This window comes from Gymnoscopelus microlampas (genome assembly GCF_963454915.1).
Source record: "Gymnoscopelus microlampas genome assembly, chromosome: 11".
Classification (NCBI taxonomy): domain Eukaryota; kingdom Metazoa; phylum Chordata; class Actinopteri; order Myctophiformes; family Myctophidae; genus Gymnoscopelus; species Gymnoscopelus microlampas.
The window spans coordinates 54,420,188-54,445,187 of NC_139948.1; the positions used below are offsets into that span (position 1 = coordinate 54,420,188).

The window sequence follows — 25,000 nt, forward strand, 5'->3', positions numbered from 1 at the left end:
ACCACTGTCTATGTCTGTAGATCCATGGGGCGCGGCACACCTCCAGCAACGGCCTGATTATACTTAGCTGAGCACGGTGTCCACGTGCAACGCAAATAGCCGATCTACAAGCTCACAACGACACATCGCAGAGTGACGCGTTGCGAGCTTGTAGATCAGCTGTTTTCGGGCTACAAATGCCAAAATGTTTTAATAATAATTCCGTCCAAAGGTTCAGCCTCTGATATTCTCTGCATGTCTCTGATGTGAATACATTATGACATCATCATTATCTCTGAAGAAGGCTCAGTTAATGTCATCAACCTTAAAGTCATCTATAGCGATGCTGTGATAGTTTACTGTTTATTTGTTCATGTTTGATCTATTTGTCACATGCAGACATTGTTTAATTCGTTGGTTCTCAAAGTGGGGTCCGGGGACCCCCAGGGGTACTTGAGGGGGTTCCAGGGGGTACCCAGCTAAATGATGGACAGGAACCAAATGGACCCTTATGGGTCTGTAACTCTGAGAGTGTACAACTGGAACCAAATGGACCCTAACGGGTCCATTTGGTTCCAGTTGTACACTCTCAGAGTTAAATTAACACTGATTTTACAATATAAATTGGGGTCCCAGAGATGGAAATGCCATTAAATGGGGGTCCGTAGCCTATAATGCATGTTAAACTGGGGGTCCTTGAAATTAAAATGGTTGAGAATCACTGCTATAGAGCCGTAAAAATCTTCTCTTATGGGGGTCCCTGGCATATCTTTTCAAATGGGGGTCCGCGGGCTATTAAGTGTCAATTTGGGGGTCCTTGACATGAAAAAGTTTGAGAACCACTGGTTTAACTTCAGAGTATGAAAAACAACTGAACGAGACACTAATCAAACAGATGTTCCATGAGTAAATATCACTAGACATAATTATGTTCATAAACAGTATTTATATACAGTAGTGTAAATGGTATCTGTTCAATTATATTTCAAGAAACGTTGTAACATAAACTGTCTTTATTAAATCTTTATTAAATGTTATTAAAGGCTAGAATGTGAAGGTTTTCTTACCTGTATAAAGGGTGGTTTTCTCTCTCATAAACTGTCTTTATTAAATGTTATTAAAGGCTAGAATGTGAAGGTTTTCTTACCTGTATAAAGGGTGGTTTTCTCTCTCATAAACTGTCTTTATTAAATGTTATTAAAGGTTAGAATGTGAAGGTTTTCCTACCTGTATAAAGGGTGGTTTTCTCTCTCATAAACTGTCTTTATTAAATGTTATTAAAGGCTAGAATGTGAAGGTTTTCTTACCTGTATAAAGGGTGGTTTTCTCTCTCATAAACTGTCTTTATTAAATGTTATTAAAGGTTAGAATGTGAAGGTTTTCTTACCTGTATAAAGGGTGGTTTTCTCTCTCATAAACTGTCTTTATTAAATGTTATTAAAGGTTAGAATGTGAAGGTTTTCTTACCTGTATAAAGGGTGGTTTTCTCTCTCATAAACTGTCTTTATTAAATGTTATTAAAGGTTAGAATGTGAAGGTTTTCTTACCTGTATAAAGGGTGGTTTTCTCTGTCAGATCTCAGATGGATAATAAACACTCAGAGAGAGAGAGAGAGAGAGAGAGGAGGAGATCTGTGTTCAGACCAGGATCACACAGAAACCTCATAACTCCATATTTACACTTTCTAGGTTTTATTTGGTAAATGCATGCCCTTCCTTCCCAGACTAGACAAGTGTCACACTAAAGCAGCGAAAATAGCCGATCTACAAGTTTACAAGCTTGTAGATCTGATAATTTCCCTGCTTTTGAAAACACTTGTTTAGTCTGTGGCATGTCAGTGGTTAAGTGTGTGTGTGTGTGTGTGTGTGTGTGTGTGTGTGTGTGTGTGTGTGTGTGTGTGTGTGTGTGTGTGTGTGTGTGTGTGTGTGTGTGTGTGTGTGTGTGTGTGTGTGTGTGTGTGTGTGTGTGTGTGCGCGCGCAGGTTATTATTTTAATAATAAATAATAACTACATTGTATCCATAGGAACAGGTTATTATTTTAAACATTAAGGACATACAAGCTTTCCATTGGACAGAGAGCATAGTGATGTAATCCACTTGTAGCTGAATGTCAGTAAACTCCCTCCTTAAACAAACACACTGCAGGTCTGAACAAGAATACACACTGTTACTACACACCTTTAGTTGTGTGTTTGGATACAAACTGTACAATAGATTAGTATAAAATAGGGCTGAAGTGGTTAATGTATGTCTTGTAATAATAATCTAAATCTACAACGTAACTAGTAAGTAAAAGCTGTCAAATAATTGCAGTGGAGTAAAAAGTACAATTTGTGTCTCTTAATTGTAGTGGAGTAAAAGTATAAAGTATCAAAACATTAACATTCTTACAGTACTTGAGTATATGTACTTAGTTACTTTCCAGCTCTGGGCTCATAGCATGTATGAACAAGACTTTTAGATTGAGTGAATACAGTCATACTGGAAAAGTATCATATTTCACAGTGAATTACTCTCATAGACATTAAATGCAAAACTCAGACAAAGTTCATATGATGCAAACATATTGACTTTATTTTCCCTTTGACAGAATCCATAAATAATGTCCAGAGAAATAATAACACAGAAATCCTTAACCTCCAAAAAGAGAAAAATAATGAAACAAGAAAACAAGTTGACCACAGTCAGTCCTTCACTGATGGGACTTCCTCATGCCAGGGTGTTTGGCCCAGGGACCGCCCCTAATGTGCTTATCCTTAAACCTAACCTTAACCTCACTCACACTATGTCTAAACTTAACCTAACTCAAACCTAACTTAAACCTAACCTTATCCTCACTCACACTATGTCTAAACTTAACCAAACTCAAACCTAACTTAGACCTAACTTAAACCTAACCTTAACCTCACTCACACTATGTCTAAACTTAACCTAACTCAAACCTAACTTAGACCTAACTTAAACCTAACCTTAACCTCACTCACACTATGTCTAAACTTAACCTAACTTAAACCTAACCGTAACCTCACTCTAACTATGTCTAAACTTAACCTCAAAAGCCCTCTGGACCAAAATCCATTGAATCATCGATACAAACAGCACAGATTATTTTCCATGACAGTAAAAACATTACAAACACCATATAATTCACATACCAAACATTTAGAGAGTTATTACATGTCCTGGAATGTTATCAGTTCAGCCCATGAAAATTGTGACAAATACCCGTAGCTTGAGTGCCACAAAAATATTTCATTAAAGTCTGTCTGCCAGAAGATTAAAAATGAGCCAACGTTTGGGCTGTCTGTCTGTCTGTCTGTCTGTCTGTCTGTCTGTCTGTCTGTCTGCCAGAAGATTAAAAATGAGCCAACATTTGGGCAGGCTGTCTGTCTGTCTGTTGTTTCTAGATAAGAGGGAAGTGAATATCATTGTGTCTGTTATTACTTCACACAAGCATTATATCGTCGCCTTGCTAAACTAATGGCCTATGTCATTTTTTTAAAAGTTTTTCAGGAAAAATAAAAAACTGATCCAAAACAAGACTATATGAGATTTCTTAATCATTTCACCCAAAATGTTTATAACAAATTATGACTATTTAAATAGAAATAACAATGTCAGTTATGTAGCATAAGAGATTTAAATAGGTTTAAATAATTAATAATAATTTGGCCTAAGTCACAAAACCATGTGACTTAGGCCAAAAGAAATTCCTATTTTGGCCTAAGTCACTCTAGGGAGTTAGGCCATTCTACTAAAAGGAGAGTGAACAGCATGATCCTTTTCAATTAGGACAGTGGTTCTCAAACTTTTTCATGTCAAGGACCCCCAAATTGGCACTTATTAGCCCGCGGACCCCCATTTGAAAAGATAAGCCAGGGACCCCCATAAGAGAAGATTTTTACGGCTCTCTAGCAGTGATTCTCAACCATTTAAATTTCAAGGACCCCCAGTTTAACATGCATTAGGGGCTACGGACTCCCATTTAATGGCATTTATATCCCTGGGACCCCAATTTATATTGTAAAATCAATGTTAATTTAACTCTGAGAGTGTACAAATGGAACCAAATGGACCCGTGGTTCCATTTGTACACTCTCAGAGTTACAGACCCATAAGGGTCCATTTGGTTTCTATCCATCATTTAGCTGGGGACCCCCTGGAACCCCCTCAAGTACCCCTGGGGGTCCCCGGACCCCACTTTGAGAACCAATGTATTAGGATATGGGCCATTTTACCAGAGGTGGTCAGTGTCATGAGGAGCTGACTTAGGCAAAAATATCATTTTCCTCAAAAAATGACTTATTTAGGCCTTTAGTTTAGCAAGGTGACGATATTCAACCTGTTCTGTTGTCATGTTTCTTCAATATGTTGTCCCTGTCTAACATCAGTATGAGCCGTATACGGCCTCCCCACACCCACACTTTCTGATATGAAGGATAAAACCAGCACATGTTTAACATCACACTAGTAAATCATCTCCTCCATCGTCTCTTTACAATCGTGCCATCTGGACCACAGATACAGAACTTTAAAATGGAACCAGGTTGATTTCAGAAGAAGTTTTGTCCACATATAGACAAGGGGTCGTCAACGTTTTCAGGCCAAGGACCCCCTAGCTGAGAGAGAGAGATGAAGCAGGGACCCCCCACTCTATATGTATAAAATTGTGTTTCAGATTAAAGGTTATTTCTTACTTAGTCTGCTCTTTTTTCCCTCTACACCTATAGCCTCTTTGCCGAAAATAGCAGATCTGCAAGCTCTCAACGCCTCGCGCGAGGCGTTGAGAGCTTGCAGATCTGCTATTTTCGGCTAATGTTCCCCTCAGAAATGGAATTCTAGGGTTCAAGGTGGTTAAGGTAAAAAAAAAATCATATCACACAAAGATTTGGCGGACCCCCTGTAGTAGCTCTGAGGACCCCCTAGGGGTCCCGGAACCGCTGTTGAAGACCCCTGATATAGACACTAGGGTTCATGTGGTTAAGTTTTGTCCATTCAGCCTTTAGCTGCAGTAAACAAACTGCCTCTATCTGATAGGTTGGTTTGTGTATCCTGGAGACTTCCTGGATTAGTGTTGTGATGTTTTGTGTTAGAGTACTGGAGTACTTTGTACAAGTTACAAAGTATATTTTATTTCTACTATCGGGTCAGAAAAGTAGCCCGCCGGGTGCACGCACGTGCGCGTGCATGTTTTTTTTTATAAAATGCATATAAAATACATTGTCAGGTGCAGGTTGCCAATTTCATCCAATGAGAGAGTCATCAGCTTCAATTTTTACAATGTTCCAGTTTAAATGTTTGTTTCTGCTCATTTCTTTGTGTCTTCACTATGATTTTCTCTTGTTTATCCTGCATAGGCTCTCTCTGCTGATTGATTGAATACTTGATAAAAAAACAGTTTGCAAAACAAAAGGCACGGTGGCACAGCTTTAACCCTTAAAGACCTGAGGCGATTCTTTAAAATGTTTTCTAAATCCTAACTAATCCTAAATCCTAAAAAGAAAATGTTCACGATTTTTCAACAATAGCAGATCTACAAGCTCATAGCGCGGCACTCGGTGCCGCGCTATGAGCTTGTAGATCTGCTATTGTTGAATAGCCAATGAAATCTAATGTGAGTGACACAGATGCGTTCCAGGTCTAAATGGGTAAAACAAAACGTATCATTAATGCCCAAAATGACAAATGTAGAAATATCAACGTATTGTTGCGTTAAAAAGATTTTCACGAATGTTACGAGGCCTTGCACTTGTAAGAGAGTATCTTTATATTGTGGTATTGCTACTTCTAATACGTACTTCATCCACCACTTAAAGGACAACTTTGTTTTTTTACAACCAAGGTTTATATTTTAGCTTGTAATTAAAGTAAATAAATGATTAATGTAATTTTTTTTTCATTTACTGCTTTCTATAGTTTTAGCATTTTTTGCGATATTTTTTACAGTGGGCGGGGGCATTCTGTCCGGTGGCTAAATATGCCTTTTTTACACAATAAAAAAGGTCCGGCTGTCTGAGATGGCCAGATGTGAGTTATTGGGGGCTAGAAGAGCTACTGTAAATAATAATAAAGAAAACGCCGGGTTAATGTGTTAAAAAAATACATATTTAGCCACCGGACGGAATGCCCCCGCCCACTGTGAAAACACTGTAAAAAAGATTGTGAAAATTGCTAAAACTATAGAAAGCAGTAAATTTAACTTTTTTAACACTCATCTTTTATTTACTTTAATTACAATCTAAAACATAAACATTCGTTGTAAAAAAACAAAGTTGTCCTTTAAGTTCCAACACGAACTGTACACACCGATTGAAGAGGTTTTGCATTCTTTCAATGAACCAATGGATTCTGCATCTAAACCAGTGGTTCTCAACCTTTTCAGGCTGTGACCCCCAAAATAATCATATTTGAACTGGGGACCCCCCATTTCGTTTGACTCCGTTCCACAGATAAATATTGTGAAAATAGCAGATCTACAAGCTCACAACGCCTCGCAACGCGAGGCGTTGTGAACTTGTAGATCTGCTAATTTTTTTTGCTATTTTCACAATTATTGCCTCTTTCTTATGTTATTTGACAATTTGGCCAATGTTTTATAGTATAGTTTGTTGATTACTTTTGATGCAGTAAAATTTCTTTTTAGGTATTAAAAAGTCCTTACATTTTCAGTTCACTATCATCTGGGGACCCCCCCAAAATCATGAGGGGACCCCCCTGGGGGTCCCGACCCACAGGTTGAGAACCACTGATCTAAACAACCAGCGGACTCTCCACCACCATGTGGCCCCTGTGTCTGCTGGACGACGGGGGACGATCACCTCCAAGATGAAGAAAACTGCAAACAGAACTGCAAACAGAACTGCAAAGGCAACAGCCATATAGATATCAATTCCGGTGATAAGCTTAGACTTTTTACTTTTTACAGGGGCCAATTTGCAGCCACACCTGTAGGTGCTTTTTTTTAGAGGGTTTTGAAGGAGAGTAAAAGGAGTCTTTTGTATGTGTAGCCCCCACAGTCTTAGAAGAAGAAGGAATATAATGAAAATATCTTCAATACAATTACTAGCTATTTAACACTTATTTTAACAAAAGAAAATCACGTACTGCACCTTTAATTTTGCCTTCAGCAAGGATAGCCATAGACGTCAGTGCTATTAAAAAATACGAGATTTTCCCTGTAATAAAAAGAGAGAGAGAGAGAGAGAGAGAGAGAGAGAGAGAGAGAGAGAGAGAGAGAGAGAGAGGGGGAAAAAAATAAATGTATTAAGAATAGATTCTGGACATGAGTTCCATTTTTAAAAGTTAGTAAAATACTTTAAAAAGTTGATATCAAGAATTGACACTAAAATATGCGATTTATAACTGCCATTTTAAATGTAATGTCTACAAATGAAATGAACTATTATCTCACATAGTATCTTGTCCCGTCTCTCTCTCTCATAGTGCTCAGTGAAAACAGACACTATCTGGCTGTAGGTCTCGGTTCCGTCACACGTGGCCCTTTGCGGTGGATCTGTTTGGATCCAGAAATCGTGCGGACTTGGGAGACTCGGCAGCATCTTTCGTCCTTCTTCACCGAGGAATAGCATCAGTTCTCGGTTCTTCTCCTCCCTCCTCAACGCGCTGTGAGTCCAGATACCGGCTGAACCGTGTGATCCACTGGACCCACGGAACCGCAGGAGAACCGGGTCCGTCCAGGAACCGATCAGGAGGACCGAACTGTGCCATGATGATGATGGTTCAAACCCCGGTACCAATACACTGACTGGGCCGAGCAGGGTCTATTCTCCTCCTTAAAGACCCTTTTCCACTACTGGAACCAGAACTTTACAGAACCCGAAACTTTCAAGAACCTGTGAAGTTTCTGGGAACAGACTATTAGTATTAATAGCAGCCTATGCTAAAATGAATGTTATTCATAGCCTATGTGTGTTGACTTGTTTCATCATAAAGTCACAGTGGGTTTGGTCTGCTTCGTTTTCCTCATTCTAAGGGACCAGTCGAAATTTAGAGAAAATAGGGGAGGGTCATGCCTTTTTAATTTTGGTCTAAGGGAGGGTCAGCTAATTTTACTTTGAATCCAAGGGAGGGTCATGCAATTTTGAATTGATGAAATAGTCCGTTTTTTATATAACTTTTAAGTACAGCAAAACAGTGGTCAATGACCCCTCTCTATTTCAAATGATACAAAGAATTCAAATCAAGTAACACCGTGGTCTATTTAGAATCCATGACAGTCATTAACAAGCCATCAACGCACTGCGAGTGTGAACGACCCAGTCAAATCTATTCAGCGTCTTGACGATCGTGTTTGAACAATTAAGCAAAATCCATTCTGCTACCACTACTGTCTACAGTGCATTTAGCAAGACTGGCTACAGCAATGTTCTAAATATTAAGTATTTAAGTAGCCTTAGATAAAGACTCTCGCAGATGTATTTTATCGATTTTGAAATCCTTTTATAACTCTACGAGAGTCGTATCTACCACCCCACCCCCCCCAGATTGCCCTGAAATGTCAGCTCCAAAGCCCGTACTTCTCCAAACATGTACAAATGCTAAATATAATGTACTTACCCGCTTGCCCCAAATGTTAACTTGGTGTCCGTTGTATTTGTGTAATGTATTAGTCCATATTTTCCAATAAATAGGTGTTTTGTTCCCGTCTGTGGCCGAATGCCATTTTCCTCCCTCGTTTACTTCTTGTTTACATTGAGTGTAATTCCGGATTTCACCAGATGCGCCCCGTCACCACCGCTCATTGGGGAAACTCCGACAGAATTGGCCACAGACGGGATCAAAACACTTATTTATTGAAAGATATGGACTAATACATGGCACAAACACGCCTTACACCGAGTTAACATTTAGCATTTGTACATGTTGGGAGAAGTACGGTCTTTGGAGCTGACATTTCACAGCAATCTGGGGGGGTGGTAGGTAGATAAGACTCTCGTACATGTTAAAATCGATGAAATACATCTGCGAGTTTTAAAAAAAAATCTATATTAGATAAAGAGCGAGAGGATATGAACAGTATAATTATTTTTCATCCACAAATACCTACTGTATCTGTCTCAAAATAAGACGGATCACTGATTGTCTGCGCTTCTCTGTGTGAGTCTGCTCTTGTTGAATGGACAATGGACATGTGAGTGCGTGCGCCCGGCAGGGTTATAGGTTTCGATTGGACACTTCGTTGCGCGCTGTATCGCGTACCGAAAATAGACGATCTACAAGCTCACAATGCTTGGTGCTGGGACGCATTGTGAGCTTGTAGATCGGCTATAATTCTGTGCGTGACACAGCGCTTGATTAGTATACTCAAGCTTTACTGGAGATGCGGCGTTGTTTAGAGAGTAAGAAAGGGCACATCTCTTAGCCTTGAATGCTGCCTTCGAGTAGGGCATTTGAGTTTTTTTCACCATTTATTTTTCACCATAATAAATAAATGCTGCATTCATGGTCTGGAGAGGGCACCTTTTTTACCAAGGGGTAAAAGGGCAGGGGCTCAAGCCCTTTCATGTCTATAGTGTGCACGTGCATGGTTCTCTAATCAATGTGAAAAGCAAAACATTGGACATATCAGTTTTAAATGTCATGTTGTATTTGATGGGGAGGGTTAGGGGTGTCAAGAATTTCACAATACAATACATGTTGGGCATGATATCTATATGATATATTATACAGCAAGTGTTCTCTATTGATGATGCGTCGCGAGCAGTGCTGAGTGCTATTTTGAAAAACCCAGACGGGCGGTGCTAAAATCAACTCTTTCTGTAAACTCGCTCCTTCTATCAGGATGGGTAGCTTTTGTGTAAATCGTCGGACTGTGGATCCGTGCGCTCCGTAGTACGCGGGATCGAATCCCACTCCAGTCAGTACTTTTCCGCGATGCAACGTTACTTCTTGCGGTCAATTTATTTACTCGAAGTTAAGGTTAGGAATAAGATTAGGGTATAATAGACATCATTTTACTTGGGCAGGGTCATCGATTTTTTTTCCCCTTCAGAGGGAGGGTCATGGCATTTTAAATTAGGGCACATATATTTCCTCTATACCCCCCCTTCTGTAAATTTTGACTGGTCCCTAATGGCTCTGGACCAGGACAGATCCACATCCAGATGGTTCTAGCTTCACGGACCCCGTTAGTCCTGGACCTGGTCCAGAGCCTTAGTGACTTCTCTCTAACGCCCTGCCCATAGACAGACAATTCCTCTGTCCTTAGCTGTACAATACAACTCTCGTAGACGTATTTATGATTCTGACGTTTTCAATCTACGAGAGTTGTAGGGTTCACCCCCCATGAACACAGGGACTTTCTGCACTATGCCCCTCAGATACTCCAAACATGTACACATTGAAAATAAAGGTGCTTACCCCCACGCCCCAAATGTTAACTGTCTCTACGGGGTAGTAGTTTAATGTAATAATCCATATATATCAATAAAGAAGTGTTTTAATGCCGTCTGTGGCCGAACGCCATTTTTTCACCCTCGTTTACTTCCTGTTTACATTGAGTGTAATTCCGGGTTACACCAGATGCGCCCCCTCAATACCCGAGCTTCCGACAGAATCGGCCACAGACGGCATTAAAACACTTCTTTATTGAAAGATATGGATTATTACATTAAACTACTACCCCGTAGAGACAGTTAACATTTGGGGCGTGGGGGTAAGCACCTTTATTTTCAATGTGTACACGTTTGGAGTATCTAGAAAGTCCCTGTGTCCATGGGGGGTGAACCCTACAACTCTCGTAGATTGAAAACGTCAGAATCATAAATACGTCCACGAGAGTTGTATTCTACAGCTAGGAACATAGCAGCCTATCAGAACAGACTATAGTATAGTATAGCAGCCTATCAGAACAGACTATTAGTAGCAGCCTATGCTAAAATGAATGTTATTCATACGTTGACTTGTTTCATCATAAAGTCACAGTGGGTTCGGTCTGTAATCTTAAGACGACGGAGTGCCTTTGAATTATTTTCTTTGCAGGTGTCTGCATTTCACACTTTTTTGGGCAAGCAGTACTTCTTTGGAAACCCTTTTTTTGTTCAAGGATTCATATTATATTGCTTTACAAGAAAACACGCTTTTAATGTGCAACATGAATATATTCTGCGATGTTCCATTCTCATCACCACAAGGTGGCAGCAAAGCCTATTGGTTTGCTTGTAGATGGAGCTGTAAAATGAGGGGGAAATAATGATGGTTAATGTGATATGAGTTTTTTTGTTGAAAACATTTATCATACAGACAGACAGACAGACAGACAGACAGACAGACAGGCTGTCTGTTGTTTCTAGATAAGAGGGAAGTGAATATCATTGTGTCGGTTATTACTTTACACAAGCATTATATTCAACCTGTTCTGTTGTTATTGTTCCTCATGTTTCTTCAATATATTGTCCCTGTCTAACATCAGTATGACCCGTATATTGCTCCTCAGATCATCAGGATGAAGCCAGCACACGTTTAAAGGAGGAGTTCACCCAAAAAAATACTTATTTTCTATCAATTGCACACCCTATGAAGCCTTGAATCCATGGATTCTTTTTTGTTTTTGTCGCATTCCTAAGCTAATAATTTGATTCCCGTCTCCTACCGGCTAATGTATCCGGTAGGAGACACAAAGTAGATTATTTGTGTCTCCTACCGGAAATACACACGGTCATCAAATTATTGTCTTAGGAATGCCACAAAAACAAAAATAAATCCATGAAATCAAGGCTTCATGGGGTGTGTAATTGATAGAAAATAAGTATTTTTTGGGGTGAACTCCTCCTTTAACATCACAATAGTAAATGACAGATACAGAACTTTAAAATGGAAAAAAAGTTGGTTTCAGTAGAAGTTTTGTTCATCCAGCCTTTAGCTGCGGTTGGTTTGTGTATCCTGATGTTGTGTGTTATAATATTGTGTGTTTCTGTGTGACAGACTGCCTGAAACAATAAAGACTATTATTAATCATGTATTTATTTTTTTAATTGTATTATTATTCTCTCTCATCCTTCAAATGAAGTATCTTTGATCACTCTAGCTACTTCCACCTCCTCTCAGTCCTATAACCTCTTATGAACACATGTTAACTCATCTTTAGACCGTCTTTTATATCATTTGATTAAATGAAATTATATTGTTAAACTTCATATTAACCTTTATCACTTATTCTGTACATGTCTATTTATCTATCTATCTATCTATCTATCTGTCTGTCTGTCTGTCTGTCTGTCTGTCTGTCTGTCTGTCTGTCTGTCTGTCTGTCTGTCTGTCTGTCTGTCTGTCTGTCTGTCTGTCTGTCTGTCACTAGGCCACTGGTATTCAGTTTAATGAGAGAGAGAAGTCAACCACTAAGGTTATATTTCAATAAGCAGAGGTTAACCTTAGCAGCTGTCAAATGAATGAGACAGCAGATTTATGGAAAAAGTATAAACAGCTTTATTACAATATGTCCAAGTGATAGAAGTATTTTAATACATAAGCAATAATAAAAGTTGATCAGTCAAGTTAAAGTAATGGAGTGGCTTGTTTTTAAATACTTAAAAAAAAATTACAAAGTATATTCTCTTTATAATATCAATGTATTATTGCATTAAAAATATTTTCCAGAAAAATATGTGGCCTTTAACTTGTAAGAGAGTATTTCTATTATATTCTGGTATTGCTACTTTTACTTAATTAAAAGTACTTAAACTTTTAGTGCTTCCACCACTGCCAGAATACATGCTACGGTACACGCTGATTGAAGTCGTTTCTCATTAGGCATCTAAACCCCCAGCGGATTCTCCACCACCATGAGGTCCATGTGTCTGATTCCAACACCAATAAAATGATGGAGAAAACTACAGACAGAGCTCCAAACAGAAGTGCAACCACACCGGCCTCTGTAACACAGAGATCACATCAGATCACCACAGAGATCAAAGGGTTAGGGTAAGTTAGTTCCACTAGTGTTATAGGGCTAGGGTTAGTTACAGTGGCGTGCACAGACATTTTGTTTTTTAATTTTTCTAAATTTTTATCCCACGATTTTGTAACCCCTATTTTTTTCACCCAGTGCCAATGCCTAAGCGTGTAATCCTGGGCACTACCTTCCCTCTGCCAACCTAGGGAGGCCAGGGCCGAGCTCATGCCTCCTTCAATGCATGAGAGCCAACTGACCTTCTTATCACCTGACAGGGGAGATTTTCCCTGGTTGGACGTAGCGCGTGGAAGGAACACGTTATTCCAACCAGCTCCCTTCCCCTCCATCAGGCGCCCCGGCTGGCCAGGGGGAGGCAGTATTAGTGACCAGGATTACTGCATGTTTTTTGTGAGGGTACCTACCCTAGGAGACACGGGGAGAACATGCAAACTCCACACAGAGTGGGCCCTTTCGCCAACCCCACCTAGGGTGTGAGCACTGATGACGCGGAGGAGAGAACACGCCCCCAGCGCCCACAGCGTCCCCTGCGGGAATCGAACCCAGGACCTTCTAGCTGTGAGGCGATCTAGCTGTGAGGCACAGACATTTTGAGGGGCAGGTGCTCAAGTAAATTATACTTTTTTTTGTTTACTTGGTCTGCTCTTTTTTCCCTCTACACCTATACCTCTTTGCCAAAAATAGCCGATCTACAAGCCCACAACGCCTCGCGCTGCGAGGCGTTGTGGGCTTGTAGATCGGCTATTTTTGGCTAAAGTTCTCCTCAGAAAAGGGATGCTAGGTTTCGGTAAAAAGAAAAAATCATATCACATAAAGATTTGGTGGACCCCCTGTAGTAACTCCGAGGACCCCCTGTTGAAGTCCCCTGCTGTAAACTGAAAAAAAAGGGCACTTCTGGTCAAGAGGGCAAAGGGCAGGTGCTCTAGCACCACCTAGAGTCTATCTGTGCACGTCCCTGATTAGTTAGTTCCACGAGTGTATACAATGTCCAATTGGGTCAGAAATGTAGCCAGCCGGGTGCGCACGCACGTGCGTGAGCACGTCTTTATGTCTTTATTCTTGACATAAAATACGTTGTCAGGTGGGTTTCCAATGTCATCCAATGAGAGAGTCCACATTCCTCAGCTTCAATTGTTCAAATGTTCCAGTTTCAATGTTGTCTTCTCATTTCTTTGTGTCATCACTATCAATGTTTATGCTGTATGAACTCTCTCTGCTGATTGGATGAAATTGGTATCCTGACTTGAACATACATTTTCTGTTTATTAAAGAGCTGGAGAGACATGGAGATTCCTGTTACTGAACAAACACTCTATAGTAATGATTACTATCACAATGTAGAGCTATTTAACACTTATTTTAACAAAATAAAATCACTTACTGTACCTTTATATTTGCCTTTAGCAAAGAAAGCCACAAACACCAGTAATACTGAAACAAAACAAAAAATCCCTGTAAAAAAAGGAAAGGCGGGGGGGGGGGGGGGGGGGGGTAAAAGAAAATATAGTAAGAATAGATTCTAGACATGAGTTCCTCTTGTAATAGTTATAAAATAATTATTCCCCAAAAAAACGTTGATATTAAGAATCGAAAATATGTAATGTATATCTGGCATTTTCAACCCTTTTCCTGTCAAGGACCCCCAAATTGACACATATTAGCCCAGGGACCCCCATTTGAAAAGATATGCACAGGGACTCAAACATTTTGATTTCTTGGGGGTCCCCAATCTACACTGTATCATCATCATTAGTGTTCATGTAACTCTGAGAGTGTACAAATGGAACCAAATGGACCCGTTAGGGTCCATTTGGTTCCATTTGTACACTCTCAGAGTTAGAGACAGACAAGGGTCAATTTGGTCCCTAACTATTAATTTGGCTGGGGACCCCCTGGAACCCCCTCAAGGACAACTAGTGGTCCCCCGGCCACTGTAGGCGATACAAAGACTATTATCTCACTCCGTATCCAGTCCCGTCTCTCTCTCTCATAGTGTGCAGTGAGGACAGACACTATCTGTTCGTAGGTCTCGGTTCCGGTCCACTCGTGACACCAGTGGCTCCATTCCGGTTGAGAGGTTTGGATCCAGCGCATGTTCGGACCCGGGAGACTCTTTTGTACTCTTCTTCCTTCCTGACCGAGGTGATGTAGCAGTCTGGACTTCTTCTGCTTCTCCGGACAGCTCTGTGAGTGCAGATACACGCTGAACTCACTGATCCACATCTCCCAGGACAGAACCACAGAGGAGTCGTGTCTGTCCAGGAACGGATGAGGATGACCGAACAGTGGCATGATGGTTCAAAACCCTGATGGTTCCAACACCCGGTTGTACAGCAGAACGCACTGGACCGAGCAGGGTCTACTTCTCCAATAGTGTAAGGCTATTAGTAGCCTAATACTACACTATCAGCCTATCAGGAGCTGCTGGTGAAATGAATGTCATTCAGTGGGTTTGGCCTGTTCACAGAAAGCCGGTATTTCCATAAGTTTCGTTTTCCTCTCTATAATGGCTCTGTGACTGGCCTAATCAGTCAAGACAGATTCATAGAGGTTAGGGTTAAGGTTAGGCAATAGGCATAGTGTTTGTGAGCCACGCATACACACACACACACACACACACACACACACACACACACACACGCACACACACACGCACACACACACAGGGATGTGCTGGCCACTGGGAACCCCCCCCCCCCCCCCCCCCCCGTTGACAAAACGGTGGGCCGGTTCAGACCAAAATCCCAGGGCTGAATTTTTGTCCCAGCACGCCCCTGTGACACACACACACACACACACACACACACACACACACACACACACACACACACACACACACACACACACACACACACACACACACACACACACACACACACACACACACACACACACACACACACACACACACACACACACACACACACACACACACACACACACACACACACACACACACAGAGAGAGAGAGAGAGAGAGAGAGAGAGAGAGAGAGGAGTCATACATCATGTTCCAGATAGTTCCAGAGCAGTAGAACCAGTCTTCACACCGATACTGTGTGTGTGTGTGTGTGTGTGTGTGTGTGTGTGTGTGTGTGTGTGTGTGTGTGTGTGTGTGCGTGCGTGTGTGTGTGTGCGTGCGTGCGTGCGCGTGTGTGTGTGTAAACGGAGAGAGATGGGCCCCAACAAGTATCACCATAAAACACACATACCGACACACATACCTACCAACCAACACACACACACACACACACACACACACACACACACACACACACACACACACACACACACACACACACACACACACCCACTTGCTTGCTTTGAGTGCAGGATTTAAGAGAGAGAGAGAGAGAGAGAGAGAGAGAGAGAGGTAAGACATTTTGAAGCGTTTTATACATATAATGTTTTTTGTTTGTTTGTTAATAGTATTTTATTCCACATATAGCTGTGTGTCTTAAAGCACAGATAATATATCTGGGGTCTACATTAAAACAAAAATACACATCTTTTTTAAAACATACTTTTGAAAAACAAAACATGAAGAATTGAAAAACTATACATTCAACGTTATAGTGGTCTAAGTGTAAGGTAGCTTTATGCCTTGTCTTGAGTGTGTAAGGCAAGCTCTTCATGTCCTGATTCTAAAGCTTAAAACTGTTATTTATACATGTTGTGTTATTTAACAAAACACGGACAACTTTCAAATGATGCAGATCTGTCATAATCCTCTTGTTTAACTCATTAAGACCGGGAACACATCTGTGTCATTTCTTTACATTTCTTTGGCTATAAAAAATATTTACAACTTCAATTGTAAATATTTCTACATTGCAGTATTAAAGGACAACTTTGGTTTTTCACAACCAAGGTTTATATTTTATAAAATATAAACCGTGGTTGTGAAAAAAACAAAGTTGTCCTTTAATACTTTTACTCAAGTACATTTTGAATTCCAGACTTTTTTTTACTTTAAAAAAGTAAGTTATTTCTTCCACCTCTGATAAACTGTGAGTCTTACAGAAACATTATCAAGGTAAAATAATTACCTCAGGTTGTCACTCAGCTGGTCTCTGAATGGACGTACAGCTCGGCCGTACGGCGGTGCCGCGTGCCGAAAAAACTCACCAGATCTACAAGCTCAGCGCGCGCCGCGCCGTGGCGCGCGCTGAGCTTGTGGATCTGGTGAGTTTTTCGGCGCGCCACACCGCCGTACCGTGAAGTGTAAAACCCTCTGATAGACCCACAACCTGTTTGATCCGAACGATCACTTTGTTCTGCTGAAAGAAAGATCACGGACTGAGCCTTTAATACCGTGAGTTACTCTGTTGATTAATCACTAGATTAATTAATCCTTTAATTAATCACGTTTAAAGGATCAATCAGCAATGTTTAGAGTTTTAAGAGTTTTTCTCTCTCTCTCTTTTCGTCTCGGCTTTTGTGTTTAGAGCTAAAACCATGATGTCTGGTTTAAATTATTTAATTACATTTATTCTGACTGGTTGCTTTAAATGAGTTTAATTTGAGTTTAATTTGATTTAAATTAGTTTAATTTGATTTAAATTAGTTTAATTTGATTTATTCTGTCTGGTTGGTTTAAATGAGTTTAATTTGAGTTTAATTTGATTTAAATTAGTTTAATTTGATATCTGGTTGGTTAAATAATAACAATAATAATAATAATTATTATTATTATTATTATTATTTATTCTGTCTGGTTGGTTTAAATGAGTTTAATTTAATTAGGTTTATTGTCTTGATGGTGGGGTTTCTCCTGAATGAGAAATGTCTCTTTCTTTATTTATTGTCTAGTTGGTTTAAAATGAGTTTATTTGATGGACTTCTGTGATAATAATTATAGGACTATTTATGATTTAAATCATGTAGATTATGTTAAGTGACATTAAGTTAGAGTTAGTAAAGGAGTGTTTGTGTTGAAGATTTAAATCTGATCACAAACACTAGTTTGTATGAAAGCATCTTTTCTGTGTTTAGAGACACATTTTACCAGATTAATATCTGGGTCATTTTTACATTGCTTTGGCTATTCAAAAAATAGCAGATCTACAAGCTCGTAGCTTGTAGATCTGCTATTTTTTGGCAAATCTTTGAATATATATGTATATTTTTAAAGTGAACATTTGTAACTCAAATCTTTGCTTCGGGGTGATTCTACAAATGTTTCTAAATCAACAGTTTTTTTTAAAGATGTATGTTGCTACGCCCTGTTGCAAACCTTTTCATGTCAAGGACCCGCAAAATGACATGTATTTGTCCGTGGACCCCCATCTAAAAATATGTAGTTCCAGGGGACCCCCCCAGAAGCAAAGATTGGAGTTAAAAATGCTCACTTAAAAAAAAAGGGGAAAAAACCCACATTTGCACACATTGTCAAGATTTTTCAATAATAGCAGATCTAAAAGCTTGTGAGCTTGTAGATCTGCTATTTTTGAATAGCCAAAGAAATATAAAAATGACACAGATGTGTTCCCGGTCTTAATGAGTTAATATGATCAGGTTTTATTATTTTAAGGAGCTACATGTTCATCATGTTCTATGAGCTATAGCCTGTATTGTTTACACACTAAAGCATTGTGTTAATATGTGACATTAAGACTCTTTACTGTAATAAATATAGTTATGTGTCATATTTAATGTACATCAGTGCTGGATTCACTGAATGAAAGACAACTATTTAAAATATAATGAGTTTTGTCTTTGAAGTGAAGGGTGGCACTCAGATCAGTTGTTTTGATTGTATTTTTACTAATTATGGCTACTTTACTAGAGAACAAACCTTTAATGTATTATGTTTCTATATGTCTAGAGAACAAACCTTTAATTTATTATGTTTCTATATGTCTAGAGAACAAACCTTTAATTTATTATGTTTCTATATGTCTAGAGAACAAACCTTTAATTTATTATGTTTCTATATGTCTAGAGAACAAACCTTTAATTTATTATGTTTCTATATGTCTAGAGAACAAAGGTTTCACCTATAGTGTCACATAGTTGTTCTCTAGGCCAGGGTTTGTCACAGTGGGTGCTGTGACACAGGTCCAGGGTGCTGTGACTCAGGTCCAGGGTGCTGTGACACAGGTCCAGGGTGCTGTGACACAGGTCCAGGGTGCTGTGACACAGGTCCAGGGTGCTGTGACACAGGTCCAGGGTGCTGTGACACAGGTCCAGGGTGCTGTGACTCAGGTCCAGGGTGCTGTGACACAGGTCCAGGGTGCTGTGACACAGGTCCAGGGTGCTGTGACACAGGTCCAGGGTGCTGTGACACAGGTCCAGGGTGCTGTGACACAGGTCCAGGGTGCTGTGACACAGGTCCAGGGTGCTGTGACACAGGTCCAGGGTGCTGTGACACAGGTCCAGGGTGCTGTGACACAGGTCCAGGGTGCTGTGACTCAGGTCCAGGGTGCTGTGACTCAGGTCCAGGGTGCTGTGACACAGGTCCAGGGTGCTGTGACACAGGTCCAGGGTGCTGTGACTCAGGTCCAGGGTGCTTTGACACTGTAGGGTGCTGTGACACCCCAGGGTGCTGTGACTCAGGTCCAGGGTGCTGTGACACAGGTCCAGGGTGCTGTGACACAGGTCCAGGGTGCTGTGACTCAGGTCCAGGGTGCTTTGACACTGTAGGGTGCTGTGACACAGGTCCAGGGTGCTGTGACACCCCAGGGTGCTGTGACTCAGGTCCAGGGTGCTGTGACACAGGTCCAGGGTGCTGTGACACAGGTCCAGGGTGCTGTGACTCAGGTCCAGGGTGCTGTGACACCCCAGGGTGCTGTGACACAGGTCCAGGGTGCTGTGACACCCCAGGGTGCTGTGACACAGGCCCAGGGTGCTGTGACACAGGTCCAGGGTGCTGTGACACAGGTCCAGGGTGCTGTGACACAGGTCCAGGGTGCTGTGACACAGGTCCAGGGTGCTGTGACACCCCAGGGTGCTGTGACACAGGTCCAGGGTGCTGTGACACAGGTCCAGGGTGCTGTGACACAGGTCCAGGGTGCTTTGACACCGTAGGGTGCTGTGACTCAGGTCCAGGGTGCTGTGACACCCCAGGGTGCTGTGACACAGGTCCAGGGTGCACAGGTCCAGGGTGCTGTGACACAGGTCCAGGGTGCTGTGACACAGGTCCAGGGTGCTGTGACACAGGTCCAGGGTGCTGTGACTCAGGTCCAGGGTGCTGTGACACCCCAGGGTGCTGTGACTCAGGTCCAGGGTGCTGTGACACAGGTCCAGGGTGCTGTGACTCAGGTCCAGGGTGCTGTGACACCCCAGGGTGCTGTGACTCAGGTCCAGGGTGCTGTGACACCCCAGGGTGCTGTGACTCAGGTCCAGGGTGCTGTGACAGTTTTTTGAAAAAACGTACGTTGCTATAATATCAGTGTTTCTTTTTTCATGTCAAGGACCCTCAAAATGACATGTATTTGGCCGCGGACCCCCCCCCCCCCTCCCCATCTCAAAATATGTTGTTCCAGGGACCCCCCCAGAGATTTGAGTTAAAAATGTTGGCTTTTAAAAGAGAGATAGATGGGTAGAGGATTGAGAGGAGAACACAACAACACACCTTTAGGTCAACAGTGTGCATATATCACTGTGTGAGGGACCCCCAAATCCTATATGTGTTCATGTAACTCTGAGAGTGTACAGATGGAACCAAATGGACCCTTATGGGTCCATTTGGTTCCATCTGTACACTCTCAGAGTTACAGACCTGTCTCTCTGACTGTCTGTCTGTCTGTGTGTCTGTCTGTCTGCTGTGTGTCAGGCTGCTGTGGTTGACGTTCAGGAATGATAAACCTGTTTCTGTCTCTCTCTCTCTCACACACACACACACACACACACACACACACACACACACACACACACACACACACACACACACACACACACACACACACACACACACACCCTTTTCTCTATCATAAGTTGACTCCATGTTGTTCTGAGCAGTGTTGAGTTTTCTGTACTTTAATATATTGTGTTAAGTTGTGTTGTTAATCTTTATTCATTTAGACATTTTAATGTAGTTTTAATCTTTTGAATAAGATTTCATTTAGTTTGAGTCATAGTCATAGTTTAGTCCTTTGGAATGTGTTGCTTTTACTCTAGTTTTTAGTTGACTGAATTGAATATGATTTTAGTCAACTAAAATCTCTACAGTTGATTTAGATTACTATTGTGTGTGTGTGTGTGTGTGTGTGTGTGTGTGTGTGTGTGTGTGTGTGTGTGTGTGTGTGTGTGTGTGTGTGTGTGTGTGTGTGTGTGTGTGTGTGTGTGTGTGTGTGTGTGTGTGTGTTCATGACCGTGGTCTTGTAGTTTCCTACTTGAGATTCCCCCAAAATCTGCCAAATATTCTGTAGACAAAAACAAAACACTGTTTCTTCTACCCTAAGGCAGCGGTTCTCAAACTTTTTCATGTCAAGGACCCCCAACTTGACACTTATTACCCCACGGACCCCCATTTGAAAAGATAAGCCAGGGACCCCCAATAAGAGAAGATTTTTACGGCTCTCTAGCAGTGATTCTCAACCATTTTAATTTCAAGGACCCCCAGTTTGACATGCATTAGAGGCTACGGACCCCCATTTAATGGCATTTATATCTCTGGGACCCCAATTCATATTGTAAAACCAATGTTAATTTAACTTAGGGTCCATTTGGTTCCATTTGTACACTCTCAGAGTTACAGACCCATAAGGGTCCATTTGGTTCCTGTCCATCCTTTAGCTGGGGACCCCCTGGAACCCCCTCAAGTACCCCTGGGGGTCCCCGGACCCCACTTTGAGAACCAATGCCCTAGAGGGGTGTTTAAGTTAAGAGTGTGTGACTGAAAGAAGACTGCATGTCTCTCTGCTGTGGACCAGTCTGTCTGTCTCTCTGCTGTGGACGTGTCTGTCTGTCTCTCTGCTGTGGACCACTCTGTCTGTCTCTCTGCTGTGGACGTGTCTGTCTGTCTCTCTGCTGTGGACCACTCTGTCTGTCTCTCTGCTGTGGACCAGTCTGTCTCTCACTCTGAGTTCAAAACATGTTGCCATAGACCATTGGTTCTCAAAGTGGGGTCCGGGGACCCCCAGGGGTACTTGAGGGGGTTCCAGGGGGTCCCCAGAAAAATGTGTAAATATAGCATCACAATAATTATGACCTTTTATACTTTGGCTATTCAAAAATAGCAGATCTACAAGCTCATAGCGCGGCACCGAGTGCCGCGCTATGAGCTTGTAGATCTGCTATTTTTGAAAAATCTTGAAAATGTGTGAAAATCTTCTGAATATATATATATATTTTTAAGCGAACATTTGTAACTCACATCTTTGCTTTTGGGGGGGTCCCTGGAACAAATGTTTTTAGATGGGGGTCCGCGGCAAAATACATATCATTTTGGGGGTCCTTGGCATGAAAAAGTTTGAGAACCACTGCTATAGACGACTGCATTGTTGTCTTTACTCTGAAAGAGAGGTTGCAGGTTTTACCATCTGAACTTAAAGAGATAGTTCACCCCCCCAAAAAAAACTATTTTCTTCCTATACGTATGAGTCACCTCATGGAGACGTCAATTCATGGATATCTTTTTGTTTTTGTCTCATTTTTAAGACAATAATTTGATGACCAGCAAGCCGGTGGGCACGGTTCCGGTAGGAGATACAAAGGAGACTCTTTGTGTCTCCTACCGGAACCGCCACCGCTCATCAAATTATTGTCCAAATTGTGTGAAAATAGCAGATCTACAAGCGCTGAGCTTGTAGATCTGCTATTTTCACAATATATCCGTGGAAATAAATATATAATAATATATCAAACTAAATGTGATGCCTTAACTCCTACAATTCCAAATGCTTGTCAGCGTGGGGGGTCCCCAGTTCAAGTATGATTATTTTGGGGGGTCCCCCCAGTTCAAGTATGATTATTTTGGGGGGTCCCCAGTTCAAGTATGATTATTTTGGGGGGCCACGGCCTGTAAAGGTTGAGAACCACTGCATTAGATTAGTTGTTTTTCAACTCTTTTCAGATCAAGGTCCATCATTTATTCAGCATTTGAGCCACAGAACCACCGTTATGTCTGATGACATTTAGACTCAGAATATGTTGCTCTCGTTGGATGAGATTTGGTCCACAGTTCCATCCATGATGTATTGATGTTGGTTCCATAGGAGATCACAATAACAGTTATTTAATGAAGTAATGCAGAAGTTTAACAATAATGTAACTCTTTGAGAGCATAAAATGAAACCAAATGGACCCGTAAGGGTCCATTTGGTTTCATTTTATGCTCTCAAACAGTTAAAGATCCAATAAGGGTCCATTTGGTTACCAACTCTCCATCATTTAGCTGTGGACCACCTGGAACCCCCTCGAGGACCACTGTATGAACAAACTGAATATATGTACATCCAATCATTTTCTAAAACATTTAATTCATTCCAAACCTTTTCCAGGTCTTTTTGAGCGGTGTAGCCGCTCCTTTAAGTGGGGTTGGGACCCATATGACCCATCCGTCGTGAGAATGTGTCTTTCGCTGTACTGTGATTGGCTGATAAGTATTCAGAGAATAAGGGGGACCGCACACAGCCATTTGCTCCATCAGTGCACTTATTTATTAATTAAAACATGCACATGGATCCACGACACAACGTTTCGGCCATCATCAGGCCATCACCACCTGTTTTAATGTTTTAATTAATAAATAAGTGCACTGATGGAGCAAATGGCTGTGTGCGGTCCCCCTTATTCTCTACAGTACATTTACTTGAACCTGGCACCAGCACTGGGAGGGATGTGCGCAACACTACAGCATTTTTAACTGATAAGTATTCAGACCCTTTGCTCAGTGTTGTGATTGGCTAGCGAGACGTCTCAGCCAAGCTGACATTGGTCAAGCTTCACATGACACGTGACAATGTGTTGTCACCAACGCTTTTGATTGGCTAGCGAGACGCACGACAAAATATAGAAACCTAATAAATAGGTGTGTCACTTCAAAACATCATTTATGTTTTTTTGAAGTGAGCTTCCATCAGCCAAAGCTAACATTGGTCACGTGACACGTGACAATATGTCATATAAATAGCTAAGACAGGATTAATCAGGAACAGTACTGGAGGAGGGACCTGTGCTCCTGTGCTCTGAGGAGCACATTTTCTAGTTGTATTGGTGATTAGGGTTAGTGGTGTGACTGACGCTGTTTTAATGACGTCACACACACGTGGCTTAACTCTACAGCATTGGTTCTCAAAGTGGGGTCCGGGGACCCCCAGGGGTACTTGAGGGGGTTCCAGGGGGTCCCCAGCTAAATGATGGACAGGAACCAAATGGACCCTTATGGGTCTGTAACTCTGAGAGTGTACAAATGGACACAAATGGACCCTAACGGGTCCATTTGGTTCCATTTGTACACTCTCAGAGTTACATTAACATTGATTTTACAATATTAATTGGGGTCCCAGAGATAGAAATGCCATTAAATGGGGGTCCGTAGCCTATAATGCATGTTAAACTGGGGGTCCTTGAAATTAAAATGGTTGAGAATCACTGCTAGAGAGCCGTAAAAACCTTCTCTTATTGGGGTCCCTGGCTTATCTTTTCGAATGGGGGTCCGCGGGCTAAATAAGTGTCAATTTGGGGGTCCTTGACATGAAAAAGTTTGAGAACCACTGGTCTACAGGTCACACAATGGGCCGTTGGCATCTACCGGCTCATTCCTATGTTCATTCATGCTGCTGTGACACCCGGGAGCCTTAGTCAACTTTGTTGGGGTGTGAATTAAGGGCTGTTTTAAGTGTGTGTGTGTGTGTGTGTGTGTGTGTGTGTGTGTGTGTGTGTGTGTGTGTGTGTGTGTGTGTGTGTGTGTGTGTGTGTGTGTGTGTGTGTGTGTGTGTGTGTGTGTGTGTGTGTGTGTGTGTGTGTGTGTGTGTGTGTGTGTGTGTGTGTGTGTGTGTGTGTGTACGTGTGCTCCTGCTCAAAAAAGGGCTGTTACCTCACAGCGTGTTACTGTGTCCCCTGACTGACTGATGCATCCCTGACCGCGTGGCCCCTCGTATACTGTATATAAATGTACTTTTTAACTGGCTGTTTTCCTATTGACTT

At 41.5% G+C, this 25,000-nt stretch overlaps 3 protein-coding genes across 9 annotated transcripts in view; 1 reads left to right on the top strand and 2 right to left on the bottom strand.

Annotated features, from left to right (window-relative positions):
• The window catches only part of LOC311055538 (DELTA-actitoxin-Afr1c-like), a 98,492-nt gene that overhangs the window by 11,151 nt on the left and 62,341 nt on the right, over positions 1 to 25,000 (bottom strand). Inside the window, exon 2 of one of the 2 annotated variants that reach the window (XM_084071764.1) lies at positions 1,047 to 1,069. The gene's annotated coding sequence lies outside the window, so the exon portion shown is untranslated. Of the gene's footprint in view, positions 1 to 1,046; positions 1,070 to 1,526; positions 1,669 to 25,000 lie in introns of those variants that run through there. The other variant, XM_084071765.1, reaches the window with a different exon arrangement.
• LOC311055509 (uncharacterized protein) lies at positions 12,520 to 15,227 on the bottom strand. The gene is made up of 3 exons (XM_084071711.1): positions 14,870 to 15,227; positions 14,295 to 14,360; positions 12,520 to 12,870 (listed from the first exon to the last, which is right to left on the bottom strand). Exons 1-3 carry the CDS (start codon positions 15,198 to 15,200, stop codon positions 12,713 to 12,715), a joined length of 555 nt encoding a protein of 184 aa, XP_083927837.1. The 5' UTR covers positions 15,201 to 15,227; the 3' UTR covers positions 12,520 to 12,712.
• Positions 16,216 to 25,000, top strand: part of LOC311055364 (oxysterol-binding protein-related protein 7-like) — a 57,004-nt gene continuing 48,219 nt past the window's right edge. For 5 of the 6 annotated variants that reach the window (XR_014601784.1, XR_014601785.1, XR_014601786.1 and 2 more), the window contains exon 1: positions 17,124 to 17,222. The gene's annotated coding sequence lies outside the window, so the exon portion shown is untranslated. Of the gene's footprint in view, positions 16,257 to 17,123; positions 17,223 to 25,000 lie in introns of those variants that run through there. The other variant, XM_084071531.1, reaches the window with a different exon arrangement.

Bases quoted from the DNA above. Each gene is read 5' to 3' on its own strand.
- LOC311055509 (XM_084071711.1), bottom strand. From the start codon at position 15,200: ATGCCACTGTTCGGTCATCCTCATCCGTTCCTGGACAGACACGACTCC. The intron at 14,361-14,869 runs GTGAGATAATAG...CTTTTTTTACAG, and splicing joins GAGACGGGACTGGATACGGA to GGATTTTTTGTTTTGTTTCA. The intron at 12,871-14,294 runs GTACAGTAAGTG...TCTGTGTTACAG, and splicing joins TGCTAAAGGCAAATATAAAG to AGGCCGGTGTGGTTGCACTT.